This window comes from Trichosurus vulpecula, chromosome 4 (assembly GCF_011100635.1).
Source record: "Trichosurus vulpecula isolate mTriVul1 chromosome 4, mTriVul1.pri, whole genome shotgun sequence".
Lineage (NCBI taxonomy): Eukaryota > Metazoa > Chordata > Mammalia > Diprotodontia > Phalangeridae > Trichosurus > Trichosurus vulpecula.
In genome coordinates this window covers 426,385,785-426,403,691 of record NC_050576.1, presented here as the reverse complement: position 1 = coordinate 426,403,691, position 17,907 = coordinate 426,385,785, and the positions used below count along the sequence as shown (strand labels likewise).

Genomic DNA, 17,907 nt, shown 5'->3' with positions numbered 1-17,907 from the left:
TAACAGCAACATTCTGTGATGACCTCCTTTGGCAGACTTAGCTCTTCTCAGCAATACAATGATCTACAACAATTCCAAAAGACTCATGATGAAAAATGCTATTCCCGTCTAGAGAAAGTCTGAATACAGATGGAAACATACTGTTTTTAGGTCTCTTTTTTCTTTCTCCTGGTTTTCCCTTTTCTTCTGATTCTTCTTTCACAGCGTGACTAATGTGAATTGCATGCCATCTTGGGCATTGGGGAGGGAAGGATGAGAGGAAATTTTAAAAATCAAAATCTTAGAAAATTGAATATTGAAATCTAAAAATAAATTAATTAATTTAAAAAATAAAATATTACCAACATGAAAAAAGAAAGACCCCTATTTCATTGAATGTCCATCTCCTCCCCTGAAAGATTATATTCAGTTTTGCTGGGTAGTTGATTTTTGGTTGTAATCCAAGTTTCTTTACCTTCCAGAATATCATTCCAAACCCTCTGATCCTTCATTGTAGGACTGCTAGGTCCTGTGAAATCCTAACCATGGTTCCACAATATTTAAATTGCAATATTTTCTAGTTGGCCTAATAATTCTGGAATTTGGCTACAATTTTCCTCAGAGTTTACATTTTAGGATTTCTTTAAGCAGATGATTGATGGATCCTTTTAATGACTATTTTACCTCCTGCTTTAGGACATCAGGGAAGTTTTCCTTGATAATTTCTCAAAAGATGCTGTCCAGGCTCTTTTTTTTTTTATCATGACTTTCAGGTAGACCAATAATTCTTAAATTATCTCTCCTAGATCTATTTTTCAGCTCAGTTGTTTTTCCAATGAGGTGTTTTACATTTTCTTCAATTTTTTAATTCTTTTGATTTTGTTTGATTGATTCTTGATGTCGCATAGAGTCATTAGCCTCCATTTGCCCAATTCTAATTTCTAAGGAATTGTTTTCTTCAGTTGGCTTTTGTACCTCCTTTTCCATTTGGGCACTTCTTCTTTTTAAGGAGTTGTTTTCTTCAGTGGATTTTTTTTCCATTTGGGCAATTTTATTTTTTTGAAGAATTGTTTTCTACAGTCAATTTTCGTCTTTCCTTTTCTAATCTGTTGACTCCCTTTTGCATACCTCTCAATTCTTTTCCCAGGTGTTCTTCTACTTCTCTTATTTGACTTTTAAAATCCTTCTTGAGCTCTCCCAAGATTGCTTTTTGGGCTTGTGACCAATTCATGTTCCCCTTTGAAGTTTCACCTGTAGGCGTATTGATTCACGGAAGAGAAGAACTCTTTAATAAGTAGAATTGGCTAAATGGAAAAGCTTCTTGCGCTGGGGGCCAGAGGCCTGGTCACTGGTTTTGTGTGCTAGGGCCACAGCTGTTGGCAGCTGGAGGCTGTAGGGGTCTGGCAATTTACATGGCACTGAGTTGGGGGTCATAGTGGTGGTGTCTGGTATGTGCTGAGGCCAGGTGGGGTTTTTCTGCATTTCTCTAAACCTACACTAAAGCAAGTGGAGGTCTGGCCACTGGAAGGTGCTTGCCCACCCAGGACCATTCCAGAGCACAGGGAAGTCCAGCTGCTGAAGGATACCTGCCTGCCATGGGCTTTATTGTAGAATGAGAGGTCCAGCTACAGCCCTGACTGAGGCTGTATTGAATCATGGAGTGATCCAGCCCCTTGAGAGTACCTTCCTGCCCTCGGCTGCACTGAAATATGGGGAGACTGAGCCACTGGCAAATGCCTGCCCTACCTCTCCTTCCCCACCCCCAACAACTAAAGCACATTGTCTCACCTGGAGTCTGTCTGTTACCCTTGCTATGCTAAAACACTTGCGGGTCTTGGTGTTGGCTCCCTATACTGGGGCTCATGATATCTGTCCGGTTTGCTGAGGTGGGGCTTGTTGGTGGCTTGCTGGGACACTTCCTGTCCTGGAATGTATTCCCCTTTTACTCGAGTGAGACAAGCCTTTCTTGCTGATCCTCTAGGTTTCTTGGGTTAAAAGACTGCTCTGTTCTATCTTTCCACTGGCTCCTCTGTTCCAGGATTTTTCCTGGGACACTATTTTCTGGTTGTTCAGAGGTCAATATGAGAGAGTGATAGCAATTCACTGCTTACTCCACCAACTTGGCTCCTAGAAGTCCCCTGACAAGTGTATTCTACCAAACATGTAAAGAATAATTAATTCCAAAGCTGCATAAACTAAAAAAAATGTGAAGAAGGACATTTCTTTGACAAAAAAAAAGTGTGGTCTTGGATCCAGGGAGAGCCAAAAAGAAAGAAAACTAAAGACCAATTTCTCTCATGAATAGTAATGTAGAAATTTTAAATTATATACCAAGCGTAAGCATAATATGGAATGGGAATTCCATTCCATTAAGTTCCTTTCTTCCAGTAAGATCAGAGGTATATCAGGATGTCCATTATAATTATTATTATTAAATATCAAACTGGAAGTGTTAGCTATAGCAATAAAACAAGAAAAAGAAATCAAAGGTATAAAAATGGGCAATGAGGAAACCAAACCATCAGTTGTTGCAAATGATATAATATTATTCTTAGAGAACCTATAGTCAACCAAAAGACTAAGCAAAACAATAAACTTAAGGAAAATTGCAGGATGTAAAATAAACACACATAAACCATGAGCATTTGTATGTATTACCAGTATAATCCACAGGAAGTGATAGAAAGAGAAATTCCATTTAAAATTATTACAGACAGTATAAAATACTTAAGTGTTTACCTGCCAAGGCATACAGCAGAACTAGATGAACACAATTATAAAAACATTTTTACATAACACATTAAAGAAGAGATCTAAATAATTGGAGAAATATCAATTACTCATGGATAAGCCAAGCCAATATAATAAAAATGACATTACCTAAATTTATTTATCAGAGCTTGAAAAAACATCAAAATTCATCTGGAGTAACAAAAGGTCAAGAATATCAAGGCAATCAATGAAAAAAAAAGTGAAGGAAGGGGTCTTAGCAGTATGAGGTCTCAAGCTATGATATAAAGCTATAATCAGCAAAACAACTTTGTACTAGGTAAAGTGTTTGATCAATGGAATATATTAGGTGCTACACACACACACACACACACACACACACACACACACAGCCATAGTATTTTATTATTTGATAAACCCAAAGGTACAAGCTTTTGGTTCAAGAACTCAGTATTTGGCCAAAAAAAAACTGCTGAGGAAATTAGAAAGGAGTCTGTCAGGACCTGGGCATAGAGTGACATTTCACGCCACATGCCAAGATAATTTCAAAATGAGTACATGATGTGATATAAACAAATGACATAAACAAATTAATGGAGAGTGGAAGAAATTGTACCTGTCAAATCTATGGATAGGGGAAGAGTTCATGACCAGTCAGAAGACAGAGACATTCAACCAGAGGTAAAGTGGATAATTTTTATTACATAAAATTTTAAAAATATTGTGCAAACAGTGCAGTGAAAATTAAAAGAAAAGCAGGAAAGTGGGGAAACAAATCTTTTAAAATGTTGCTTTGATAAAAAAAATCTTATTTTTAAAGTACATACCTGAATCAGTTTTGTAAAAAAATAATAATTTTAATAAAAATTATAAATAATAACTATTTCCCACAATCATCTGGGCAAATCAATGACCCATTAAAATTTAAGAAAAATGTTTTAATAGGTTTTGCTGTACTGAATACTCACAATCTCCTAATAATTTGAAATAAAAACCTCAAAATACATATATCTGATAAAATCAATTAAAAACGTTGGAATATGAAGTATATAACGTCCCTATTTTCCTGTATATTGGGAGTTTTATCAAAGATGTGTATGAAAAAAAAAGAAAAGCTTCAGAAAGGCTTGCAGCCCAATATTTTCTTTTAATTAAAAACTTTTTATTCAATAACTCATTAGTTTGATGAGTACTAACCATAAAACAATAGCAGGGTAACAATGTTACAAGACCATTTCAAAGTTTCATCAAATATAATAATGAGAAGAATAAAATTATAATAGCATTTATATAGTGCTTTAAAGCTTTCAAAGTATTTTTCCTATGTTACCTCATTTGCCCTTCACAACAACTCCGTAAGATAGGTGCTGAAGGTGTTATTACCCCCTCTCAATTTTACAGATGAAGGAATTGAGGTTCACGGGGGTTAAATGACTTGTCCTATGTCATACAAGTAGTTAACATCAAGATGGTGTTTGAACCTGGGTCTTCCTGATCCCTAATCTAACAGTCTATTCCCTACACCACACTTCTCTTAAATCTTCATGGATTCTGACACATCTGTTATTAACTATCCTTCTCAGCTTTGTCTTATCTGAAAATTTGACAATACTTTTATACCTTAATTCAGAATTGAATAATAAAAATTATAGCTTGAGTGATACTCTTGAGTGTTAGCCTGAAATGTCAAATGACTTGGCATAAGGCTTCCAGTATATTGAAATAGACATGATCAAGAATTCTACAGATTGAGAAAGCATGTAGACTTCAGACTTGACTTGAATCAATCTGGTGATTCTGATTCAAGATTAGAATGAGATGGGATTCATAGACTGTTTAACAGTTAACAAAAGGAATTTTACTTAGCTATTGCATGCCAAGGTTATGCAGCAACTATACAGCACTCTGATTTAGGTAGAATTAACCTCTCTCTATCTACATACAGAAATATGTCTAGTCGGCCAACGATAGTGATTTTCACAGGCAGTAGGTACATCTGCCACATCTGAGGGACACAGACTCCTTGTGAATTCTCTTTTATGCCCCAGAGTGACCAGTAGGAGGGAGGGAGAAAATCTGAAACTCAGAATTTTATAAAAATGAATGTTGAAAATCATCTTTTACATGTAATTGGAAAAATAAAGCACTATTAAAAATAGAGAAGAAAAGAAATGGATTTTAAAAGAATATAACTAGATTTCAAAAAGAAAGATGTTGTGTTGTACTTGATAGTTATATGAATTAGAATCAGAAGTCTTTAGAGCAAAATCTCCCCTGAAATCTTAATAGTAGTCTGACAAGTCACTTATTCTCTCTGAGTCTCAGCCAGTCTTCAAAGACTGCAAAAATGAATTTCTTGGTGGAGGAAGTTCTACCACTAATGGAATCACATGTTTTTGATATATTGAATAAGCTGCATTTCTTCCTTTGTTGTCACTGCAGTTGGTCAGGCCTTGACTTTATGCTCTTTGAGCATCTTCTAAGTGTGATCCTCCAGTGTGGGAATTCTCTGTCCAGCAGTTTTGAATGCTTAACATTCAGCTGGAAGGGGCACAGTAGTCTTGAAGTTAGAGTACTGCTTTGTTCTCTTAAAGTCAGAAATTTCTTCTCGTAGCTGCTGTTTCCTTATTTCTAATCTGGGGAATATAAATGACATGGTTTTAATTTCTCAACTGATACTTCTCTCTCTCTCTCTCTCTCTCTCTCTCTCTCTCTCTCTCTCTCTCTCTCTAGGGCAGAAAAGACTGAAGTTCTAAATGAAGACCTTCTTCAGGTAAGGTAATTTTTTGGTTAACTACCTTAATTTAACATTATTCAACATCTCTATCCTTCCCCCTCACCACTGAACTCCTTCTCAAATATTACCCATAGGACTATTATATAAGGTTAATCATTATTATCATTATTTCTGAATTACTTGGTTATATATACCTTTAAGCTAGAAAGGACTTTAAGATCATCTGTTCCAGTACTCTGCCTTCAGATAGATAGAGTATTATTATCTTTATTTTATAAATGAGGTATCTGTGGCCTTTATAAATGAGCTATCGGTGGGATTTAGTGACTTGAGCATGTGTTTCCACAATCCGGCTAGCAGCTTCTGTGGGGGTGTAAGATCCACCCACAGCCAGCACCCAGAAAGCTGCCAGTATGCTGGGAAAGCACAGGTTCTTTTGATCTGCTTTAATAAGGAAAGCAAGGTTAAAGAGGTTAACAAGTTTACTTTAATCCAGCATACAGACAGCATTCACTTAGTTCAGGGGAAAAAACCAGCACCCTGAACTTCAAAACAAAATACAAACAAAGTACAAACATCAACAGACATACCCAATACAGATTCATAGTTACCAACATCTAGGTTCAGCCCAGGAGCTCAGAACAAGGGCTGGCCCAGAGTCACACTCACCACCACTGCTGCGGGAATGAGCTCCCAAGAACAAACAGCCAACCCCTGGTTTTTATATCTTTTTCAGTGTCAGGGGTGAGTCACACATGTGACCCACCCACGTGACCTAGAATCATCACAGAGAGGCGGACTTAAACCCACGTGGTCTAAAAGCCTCTGCTCTCCCAGACATGTAAACTAGGCCCTCCCTGGAGTTAGCCCCATCTTGGGCCCCACCGTAGTTGCCAATCCATACCCACTAAGGTTTTACACCTAATAGGGGTTTGGGCCTGGGGCTTAGCACCTAGTAAGACTCAATCAAAGACACTGAATTAATCAAAGGAAACAAAGGCCAAATTCTTCAAGGGCACTTGTTGAACTAAGTGCTAAGGAGCCCATTTTGATTACCAACACAGAATGTTATTTTTGTACTTGAAATCATAGGATCATAGGACTTAAAGTTTGAAGGGGACCTTAGTGATCACAGACTTGGAGTTGGTTGTTAAGTTGGTTGTAAAAGACAACCCATACCTGAACAAAAACCAATTCTATAGCATCTCCCTAAAGTGGTCATTCGGACTATACAATTATAATATATTTTAAAGTATCCTATTCCCTCTTTGGATAGTTCTAACTGTTAAGAGAGGTTTTGTTCTTCTTGACTGAGTGTGTGGAGCATCTCCATCCACAGTATGATGCCCCACACCTGTCACAGAGAATGTATAGAGATCACTCTCTGGGCTGGCTCATTCACCTCAACCAAGCCTCATACCAGCATGTCCCAGAATAAGACTACCAGCATGAAGTTACAACCTTGATTCTCTCAGAGCCTTAGATGCTACTCTCTTACGGAGCAATTCACTCCCCCCTACTCAAAATTTTAGCTTTCAGTCTCCCACTAATATACTCACAAAGCAACCACTTACATGATGACATTTTAAAATCTTAAACATAGACATTTACTTAGCAGTAAGGAAAAAGAAATAATATTATAGATACTCATATTAAAGCAAATACAGGATTAATAAATACTTCAGAATTCAAATATAAACCTGAGTCACAATTTCCCACCAATGTATTCAGCAGGGGTGCATTTGGGTGGGAAACTATGAAAATACAAAAATCCTTCAAGGACATATGAGTGAGAAGAAAACATGCTCTGAGTAACTCACAACTCTGAAACCATAAAGTTCTGTGTTATCTTTCTGTCATTAGAAATGTCAACAGAAGTTCCTTGATGAACATAGTTTCTGTGTTGAACAGATCCTTCTGCTGCAGCACTGAGCCTTATTGTGCTAGGTGATAGCTGACTGGGCAGGATGTCTCAGCCAAACTGGTCCTCTTACTGGTGACTACTGACTCCTTCCCTATTGGTTACAAAAACCCCCATGTCTCCCTCATCCTTTAAGGAGCCTACACTGATCTTACTCTGCATGCCAGCATGTTTTATATGTTTCCTCCCCTTCTCAGTGATGCCTTGACAAAACCATCACCTGATTAATCACTGTTTCTACTTCCTCTCTTCTCTCGCTATCTTATAAGTCCTCTACAGTCTGGCTTACAACTTCATCATTTCTCTGAAATTGCGCTCTCTAAGTTACCAGTGATCTCTTAATTGCCCAGTCGTATAGCCTATTCTCAAGCCTTATCTTTTTTGACTTCTGTGTACCATTTGACACTATTGATAACTTTCTCTTCCTGGATACTCTCTCCTTGGGTTTTTGTGATTATGTCCTTCCTTGGTTCTCCTCCTACCTTGTCAGTTGCTTCTTTCGTATCTTGTTTGCTGGATCTTTATCTATGTCAAGTCAACAAACATTTATTAGTATCTACTGTGTTCTAAGCCAGGACTGGGGAACCTATAGTCCTGAGGCCACATGTGGCCCTCTAGGTCTTCAAGTGTGGCCCTTTGACTGAATCTAAACTTTACAGAATGAATCCTTTTATTTAGGGGATTTGTTCTGTGAAGTTTGAATTCAAAGGGCTGCTCTTGAGGACCCAGAGGGCCACATATGGCCTAGAGGCTGCAGGTTCCCCACCTCTGTTTTAGGCCTTGTGCTAAGGGATACAAAGGTAAAAACAGAAGATGCTCACAGTCTAATTGTGATGGGAGATTAGGGAAACACAACCTGCAAACTATGTACAAACAAGATACATAGATACACATATACATGTACATACACATACACATATACATATACATATACACACATGCATATATATATGTATGTATATATGATGAATTGTAGATAATCTCATAGGAAAGGCATTGGCATTTTTTCTCCCACAAATTCTCCTTTCTTCTTCATTTCCAAATTTCTATCAGTGGCAGTTGATATCAGTGGCATCTTTCCAGTCACCTAGATTCATAATCTCATTGTTATCCTTAACTATTCTTTTGGGTTACCTCATATATCTAATCCATTGCCAAATCTGGTACTTTTTTCTCTACAACATCACTCTTTTAAGTCACCTTCTCTATATTCACACAACCACTGTCCTAGTGCATACGCTCATCACTTCTCCCCTGGATTATAGCAATAACCTTCAAATTAACTTTCTTGACACTCAGTGTATTAGCAAGGCAATAAGCACTACATGGACAATAATTTTGAATATGCCTATGTAATTCTGTATCACAGAATATAAGAGACTCTCCATGTAGAAGACAGAAGGAGTAAAACATTTATTCAGACACCAGAAGACCAGACCCCATAACCAATAAGTCCAATCTATCACAGCAGCAACCAACTCCCAAAATCAGTAAGCCAACTTTATCATAACAGCAAAGAACTTAAAACATGATATCACAACATGGAGCCTTGCCATCCAATAACCTTCTGCTCCCCTGCTGGGGCCTTGCCACCAACTCACAGCACAGCACAGGTTTGCTCTTTCCCTCAGCTCTAACTGCTCTCTCTCTTCCTGTGACACACTTTCCTTTTCCTCTCAGCAAGCTCCTCCCACCACATGTGATTTAGGCTTCCTGTTACATAAGCAGGTCACATGGCCTATTAATGGGTGGGAAAGATCTTCAAATCTAAATTGTCATTGCACTCAGCTGCTAAATTGATTTTCCTAATATGTAGATATGATCATATCACTCAACTCTTCTCAGAAAACTCCACTGAGTTCCCTTTTACCTTCAGGATCAGATATAAAGTCTTTGGTTAGCATTTAAAGATCACCACAATCTGGCTCCTTTCTGTCTTCAGTTTATTTCAAAGCTTAGCTTAAGTGCTCCTCATCAAAAAGCCTTTCTTGATGCCTCCAACTGCTAGCACTCCCAGACCCAATAACCTTGTATATATTTTGTATATATACTTTGTATATATTTAAAATACATATGCATACGGTTTTTCCTCCTGCTAAGAAAGGATGGGAGTTCCTTGAAGCTAGTTTCAGTTTTATCTTTTTATCTCTAGAACCTAGCACAGTGATTGACATATAGTAGATCCTTGACAAATACTCATTTGATTGATTCTCTCAATAATGATTTTTTCTTTCTTGCATAATACTTTGTGCATATTTTATATACTCAAAATATTCTGGTTTTGTATTATAGTCATTTGTATATCCTACTTATTAGACTGTGAGCTCAGTGAAGCCAAGGATGATATTTATTTTTTTATACCTAGTATAATACCTTGCACGTTGTTGGCATTTAATAAATGTTTAATGAACTGAGTTGGAGTGACTTGCAACATACCTAATGAGTAGTAAGTGTAGGGGTCTTATTCCCAATTTGACTCCCAGTTCATTATTTTTTCTGTGCTCTTCCTCTTATTTAGAAACAATTTTAAAATAAATATTTGAAGTAGTTTTAGAATAAGGGATAAATCATACAAAAAGGGAGGGGCAAAAGAGTAGTATATGGTCAGATATGGTCACTATATGCAGTGTTTTTACTTAACTATTTTTCTTTGTTATAAGGGAGGATTCAATTTGGGAGGTGTAGATAGGAGCCACACTTTATATCAGGAAATGATTGTGATATCAAAATAGAAGGCATCAATAACATTTATTTTAAAGGAGGAGTGGTTGGGAAGTAAGTTGTAATGGTGATAAAACCTGAAGCTGGAATCACTTCCTCTTGTTTTTCTTTTAAGTTTAGGTGTTTCCTCCATTTGCCTCAGTAGATCCTTCACTCTGGAGAAATAAGAGCCAAGAAGATCCCCAACTATGAGAATTTGACTTCTGACCTTTAACCTCACCAACTTCACTCACCTGATGCTACCCATTTAAAAAAATGTTTTTGCTTATAGGTGGAGAAGCGTTTGGAGCTGGTGAAACAAGTATCACATAGCACTCACAAGAAGCTGACTGCATGTCTCCAAGGACAACAAGGGGTAGAAGCTGACAAACGATCAGTAAGTGACCTCTTTCTGAGAATAAGTTGGATTTTAGCTTCTAAGGCTATGTCAATAAGCTCCTGATTCATTTCAGGAAGATCATTAGACTCTTATGTTTTTAGAACCAAATAAATTTGTCTCTTACAAAATCCAAATTTACCCTATTTTTGTAAGATTATCATTCTATTCTTATCCCCATGTTCCCTAGTCTCGTGAAATTTCTACCTTCCCTTTCCCTTACCAGTAACTACTTGGCTCTTTATCTCAACAAAGGTAACGAGAGAAGAGTTTAAAAAACAGCAGTAACATATATTTAAAGAAGTATGACCATGTCATGTGCAAGGTTCTACCTTTAGTTGCTGTTGTTGCTATCATACGATTGTCTCAGGCCTGTGTCTAAGGATTCCATTTATACATAATATTTAAAGGGAGGTATGTGTTAATATTGAGAGAAATAGTTGAATGTTATCATGCTAGGGTACAGTCAATTTAGATTATTGAGGAGTAGATTCCTTTGTTGTTGTTCAGTTGTTTTTCAGTCACATCTGACTTGTCCTGACTCCATTTGGGATTGTCTTCGCAGACATACTGGAATGGTTTGCCATTTCTTTCTGATGAGGAAACTGAGGCAAACAGGGTTAAGTGACTTGCCCAGGGTCACACAGCTACTCAGTATCTGAGGCCAGATTTGAACTCACAAAGATGAGTCTTCCTGACTCCAGGCCTGGCATTCTATCCACTGTGCCCCAAGATTTTCCTTATAAATCTTACATTTACACTTATAAACTTATTATGCTGGGTGGGTATTTATCTGAAATATCAATGGTTCGATAAAGCCAGTAGCTAATTTTAGGATGAGTTCAACGAATCAGTTGTTAGTGGGGGTGGGGCCTGCACCCGCCACTTCAGTGGCTGCAGCGGTGCCTCAGCTTGGTTGTGTGGATAATTGATTGTTAATGTATTTGAATCCCACCACTGTATATACCTATATAGGAAGAGAATTTTTTTTGTTTTTATGAAAATCTATATGGTTTCTTCAATGACTGAGTCTTCTGGGTCCATTAAGTATCATGTATTTTAGTAGTTTGCTGTATATCTATGCCTGACCAGAATGTGAGTAAATGTCATGACTAAAGCTATCAACTGAAAAAAACAGGCCAATCAACTGAGAAAGACTTAGCTACTCTGATCAATACAGTGATTCATGGCAATTCCAAAGAATTCATAATGAAAAATGCAAATGAAAAATCTCTTGCCGTCAGCGAGAAAACTGATCAACTCTGTGTTGAGGTTTAAGCATATTATCTTTCCATTTATTTTTCTTGATTTTTTTCACAATATAGAAAATGTAGAAATGTTTTGCGTGTGTAATGGGTATTGTATTTCTTGCCTTCTTGATTGAGCAGGGAGGGGCTAGAGGGAGGAAGAAAATTTGGAACTGAAAATAAAAATTCCAAAAATAAACATTTCATGTCAGGAGATAGAAGGCTTTTTTTTGAGCTACACAGATACAAGTTGATCGAGGACTTCTCTTCTTTAGTTTTAGGATTTTTTAAAACCTTTATGAAGCGTTTTCATAGATTTTCAGAAAGAAAAAAATTATCAACATTATTTTAACACTATCATTCATAATCCTATAATGATATATATCCTATAATGATATATATCCTATAATGATATATATAATCCTATAATGATATAATCCTATAACCTCTAACCTGATAAAAATTTATATATTTTAACAAACCAGGTTTGGTAAAAGAATTAGTAATGAGAAAACAACCAAAAGATTAACTAGTCAAATAACTAAACTTCAGTCTCTTTATTGCCATAAATACAATTAAATGCATATCTAAAATATAGGAATAAAACACAGACTGCTCAGCTATCCAAGAACTAGTTGTAACCTACCTTTACAGATTTATTTTTTAAGTTAAATTTTGTTATTTTTCCAAAAAACAAATGTTTTTCTCATTCCTACCTACTTCCCCCATTGAGAAAGCAAGAATAACAAAATTTAAGGTTATTTTGTCAACAGAGAAATAGAAAACATTAAACCTGTTTGCTAAGAACTAAGAAAACTAAGAACTGAGAAAAACAAAAGTTCATTTAACAAATATATTGTGTGTTCAAACAATATGTTTCAATTTCATTTAAGGGAGAGAGGAAAAGAAAGAGGGAGAAAAAAGAAGGGAAAGGAAGGGACAAGTAGATAAGAAAAAGAGGGAGCTGACAAATGATTAGAAAGTGACCTATTTTCTAGGAATAAGTTGGGCTTTTCTTTTATACCCATTGAATTTGAGACATGTCTTTCATTTGCAACAAGGAGTCTTAAAGGAGAGACAGGAGGTAAGTCAAACCAGCACCACTACCATCTCAACTACCACCTCCTCTTGGATCCAGGGTCCGAGAGCTCCAGGAATTTTACTGCTTCCCAGACTACCACTCCTGTTTCTAGCTTGGTCCCTATAGCTATCATCAGGGTTAGTAACTCTCATGGAATAGGGGCCACTAGCAAACAACATCTCTGCCACTGTCAACCCCAACTGCTGACCAACTGTCACCAGTAGGCAGGTGTATTGATAATTAAGGTTGGCCTTTTTTTCTGTTTTCTCTTTTAGAAATGCTAAAGTAATCAAATGCCTTTGGTTAAGCCTTACTAGGTGCAAAGCTGCAGGCCCACACTCTTTTTCTAACTAGGTGTTAAACCCCAGGTTCGCACTGTTTTGCTGATCATATGTGAACCCTTTGGGCCCTGACGTGGGTATATAAGATCCAAGGTTGGCCTTTTACTTTTGGAGCTCTTAACCACTGGAAGACTGGCACATGACTCTGGGCCAGCTGTTGTTAAGAGCTGTCAACCCAGATGTTGATGCTTTCCTGGTAACTGTGATTTGTATTTGGTCTGTTTATAATACATGTTTGTAATTTGTTTGTGTTTGCTCTGAAGTTCAGGGTGCTGGCTTTTCCTCCTGAACTAAGTGAATGATATTTGTATGTTGAGTTAAAGTAAGATTGTTAACGCCTTCACATTACTTTCCTTAGTAAAGCAGATCAAAAGAACCTGTGCTGGCAGCTCTTGTTGTTGGGCTTGTGTTGGTCTTTCACCCCCACAACAGCTGCTAGCAAGATTGTTGCTACAGCAGGTAACCCTGTAATAACAGTGTTCCCCAAACCACTAGTCCTGCTGCCAGTCATTATCTGGAAGGGAAACACTTGGGCATGTGTTATCTGTCAACTATCTCTGCAAATGCTACAGCCCCTGCCTCCTCAGTAGCCATCACTGCTAAGGCCTGAAAAAGAAAGTTCTTGCCACCAAAGACCATGACACTGTCAAATGGTTCAACATCAGAAATAAAGAAGAAAAGCCTTTATATGTATACAAAAGTGTTGATAATCCCTCTATTTGAGGTGACAGAAAGTTGAAACCTAAAGGGATGCATGTCAGTTGAGGAATGACTGAATAAACTGTGGTATATTAATATGGTGGAATATTATTGTGGTGTAAGAAAGGAGGAAATAGATTATTGTAAAAGGACATAGATAGACATATGCACTGATGCAGAGTAAATGAAGCTGAACCATAACAACAATTTGTACTATAATTTCAGTATTATAAAGCTGAACAATTTTGAAGAACCTTATAAACTGATGAATCAAATGAGCAGAACCAGGTGGACAGTTTATACAACAGCAATGATGCTGTAAAACAAACAACTTTGAAAACTATAAGAATGATGATCTTGTGATTTCAAGGGACCAGTAGTTGCCTATCAGTGTATAACTTGTACCTTTATCCTTGTGAGTATAAAAAGGTAGTGATCGTTACTTGTTGCGTACCATTGTTTAGTCAGTAAATATGTAGAAGGAGTAGTATAGGAAGAGTGCTAATTTCCTTAGGCTAATTCACAGGAAGGAGCTCAGGTGAAGGGGGGAAGGGAAGAAGTAAGTGCCTATTATGTGCTAAGGTCCTCTGTCAAGTACTTTACAAATATTATCTTATTTGATCCTCATAACACCATCTGAGGTAAATGCTGTTGTCATCTCCACTTTTTCATTGAGGAAGTTGAGCCAGACAGAGGTTGCGTGAGGTGCCTAGCATAACACACAGCTGATACATGTCTGAGACTAAGGCCTTTCTGACACTAGGCCCCCTCTCTATCTGCTTCACTAAAAGGTGACCTTTTGACAACAAACCTTTTGACAACAGATGCTTGCTGTATTATCACAGTTGACCTATCGATGGAGAAAACCCATGGTAGTTGGTAACCTCTTTTATAGCTCTTCCTACTCCACAGACATTTTCCGAGGAATAAAGGAAAATCTGGGGTTGCAAAACAGTTCCTTCTCAAATCTTGGCTTTTTCATCAACTCACTTTTCATAAGGGCATTCAATAGCACTTACCTAACATACAGGAGGGGCAATTTACTTACTTGTTTTTTAGAAATTTGCCTTTGTCTGTGTGCATCCCCATCACCTTTATGTTTCTTGGCTTTTTCACGTACCCTCTTTTTCTCTGCTTTTTCCTCTGAAATACAATGTTAAGCTTTATGTATATTTCAGGGTGATTGATTCACTTTGAGTTTTGTAGGGGAGGTGGCAGGGTGGTGATATTACTGCTTTAATTTTCTGACCCAATACATTATCTTTATAATGATGATTATTGCACATTTAACCTTCTTGTTTCAGTATGGAGTTGTTTCTCCATCAATAATAGAAACTTCTGGGTGGTTTTTGAGATCTTGCTCTTTTGCTGTATTGATTACAGCTTTGGGAATCCTTCTCACACCAAACTTTTGTTTATCTTTCAGAAAAAGTTACCTTTGACGGCGCTGGCTCAGTGCTTAATGGAAGGATCAGCCATCTTGGGGGATGAAACACTCCTTGGGTAAGGTGACATTATACTCAAGTCCATGCCAAATCAATAGAGAAGTCCTGAAATCGTATTAAGCATGTTCTGGCAATGGTATTTCTCATGTCCTTGAACTTAACCATAGCATAGCAAAATGCCTTGAGCAGCTCCCTCAAAAGTAAAACTTGAGAACTTTTGAGGGAAGGAGGTAACTAAAGTGAATGTTTCCCATTTGAATTCTGGACTGTGGAAGAGGCTGTCTATTACCTGGCAAACGAACATTTTCTATAGATATAGGATATACTTGTAGGCTATGCAATTCAACAAGCCATATTAAGTGACTGTTATTTTTAAGGCGCTAGGGAATATAAAGACAAAAAAAAAACAAAGAACCAGCCCCTGCTCTTACAGAGCTTAAATTCACCAGGGTTGCGGGGTGGAAGGTGGAGGGGGAAGAAATGATTTGACTAATCCCAATCCAGATAATGGGTTTCATTATACTATTTAATCAACTCTTAATATAAACAGAAAAACCTTGGGTACAAAAAAGGGTAGTTAACTATTCAAGTGTGTTTCTAATATAGAAGAACTTGAATTTATGGTATGGTTGAACTTTAAAAGATTATATAAGCTTTAGTTCTAAGGTCTACATATATTAAAAATCATATATTTCTTTTAACTTTGCATCTTGTGAATTTTTTAAATTGAATGAAGCAAAACCTATATTGAGGCAGCAAGGGAGATTTGCATTAAATATAAATTTCTAAATCTGTTTGACTACTAATTATTTATCACCTCCATAGGTTACTTAGTGGAAGTCTGAAATCTTCTTTGGAGATATACTCTTTCACTTAGAAATCACTGGAATTAGTAAAATAGAATAAAATAAATCCTGTTTGGAGAACCATTTTCAAGTTCATTTACCATTTTAAAATATTAATTCACATTTCTAAAAATACCTTAAAATTTACAGAGTATTTTTCTCACAACCCCGTAAAGGTATATACCTCACAATTCCATAAAGGTATAAGTGATAGAATTAGTATCCCCACTACACAGAAATGGACACTGAAGCTTAGAGTGCTTGATTTGCTTGTGGTTACGCAACTAACAAGTGTTGGAGCCAGGCCATCATGTATCTTACTTGTTGGCCCTAATCTGCTTGGTTTTCTTAGCCTCAACAAAAGAGTTTTTTGTTCTACAACTTGAGGTGGAAGAGCACATGTCTAGAGAGCTCTCCTCTTTTATATACAGGCAGAAAGAGGAATATGGCTGTTTCGGGCATGTGTATTCAGAGGGCATCTGTCTCTGCTTCCTTGATTCCAGTCACATAGTAGGCTTCACTCTCCCCCATCCCCAATATGGGTTGATTTGGTTTGATTCTAGAAGTGAAAGGGAAAGAGTGAATTAGGAAGTGTGATCTCCAGAAAAAGGAAACAGTTTTTTGGTTATTCATTTCAATGAAGATTTATGCAGCTAAGGTAATGAGTGTCCCTGTCTGTTAACCCTATTGTTATTGTGGTTTTTTGGCAGGAAGATGCTGAAACTATGTGGTGAAACAGAGGACAAACTAGCCCAGGAGCTTATCCATTTTGAATTACAAGTGGAGAGGGATGTGATTGAGCCATTGTTTGTACTGGCAGAGGTAAGGAATAGGGAGTGAATGGATACAGTACATATGAATGGGAGTGCAATAGGCTTGCATCTGAGACCCTCTGCTTCAGAAGTATCCTCCCTTCCCCTTCCATCTTTATGGCTTGCCTCCTGACACCAGTACTACAGGAAAATGATTATATTTTTCATCTATGATTTACCTTGCCAAACTTTATTTTTTAACAGTGATAAATAGTTTTTATTCAGGGAATGAAACTTGAAAAAAATTAATACTTATTGTAGTAATTTCATTTGTGTAAGTATAATTCTTACAAATATTTACCTGATATATAAAAGGGAAATTATTGTAAATATAAAATTTATGTAGATGATCATTACGTATATGATGCAATGCTGGAGGGAGTCAAGCAGCTTTCACTCCTCCCTTTGGGAGGGGTCAGTCACTTGCTATATGGCAGTCATGGGCACAGAAGGTGTGTCATTAGGATGGTCACTTACTGGAACATTACTATATATGGAAATCTATTGGCCATGTACTCATGCTGACAGCAACACTGAGGGACATACTGGAACCTTTGCAAATTAAAAGGGGAAAAAATAAATTAAAAAACCCCTCCAAAAAAATAAAACAAAAATATAAGAAAATTAAAAGAGTCATCTGGATTCTGCCACAAGGAAGAGATGACTCCAGGTTAGATTTATTTAAGACTTGGGGGTTGGCTTAGAGTTCCAATTCTTATGTCTACAAGACTATTTGAATTATCAAGTAAATATAGAAGATTACAGTTATTAGCCTGGGAGCTCCATGAGTGTAGGAATTATCTGAATTTTGGATCTTCCCCAGCACCAACACAGACTTAATACATGTTTGTCAAACTGATTTAATAATATGACTGGCAGAGGACTTCATTAGAATGGATTCTAGATGCCACTTCAGGGAGAGGGAAATACAGTCTTTAATAGCTCCAAAAATTAAGAACAGTTCAAAATAGAA

The 17,907-nt window shown here is 37.1% G+C and overlaps 1 protein-coding gene across 2 annotated transcripts in view; it reads left to right on the top strand.

The window, feature by feature from the left end:
* The window catches only part of ARHGAP44 (Rho GTPase activating protein 44), a 223,775-nt gene that overhangs the window by 39,421 nt on the left and 166,447 nt on the right, over positions 1-17,907 (top strand). For both annotated transcript variants that reach the window (XM_036756005.1, XM_036756006.1), the window contains exons 2-5: positions 5,443-5,482; positions 10,360-10,464; positions 15,259-15,335; positions 16,833-16,944. In XM_036756005.1, the coding sequence (XP_036611900.1) occupies positions 5,443-5,482; positions 10,360-10,464; positions 15,259-15,335; positions 16,833-16,944 (334 nt within the window). The remainder of the gene's footprint in view (positions 1-5,442; positions 5,483-10,359; positions 10,465-15,258; positions 15,336-16,832; positions 16,945-17,907) is intronic.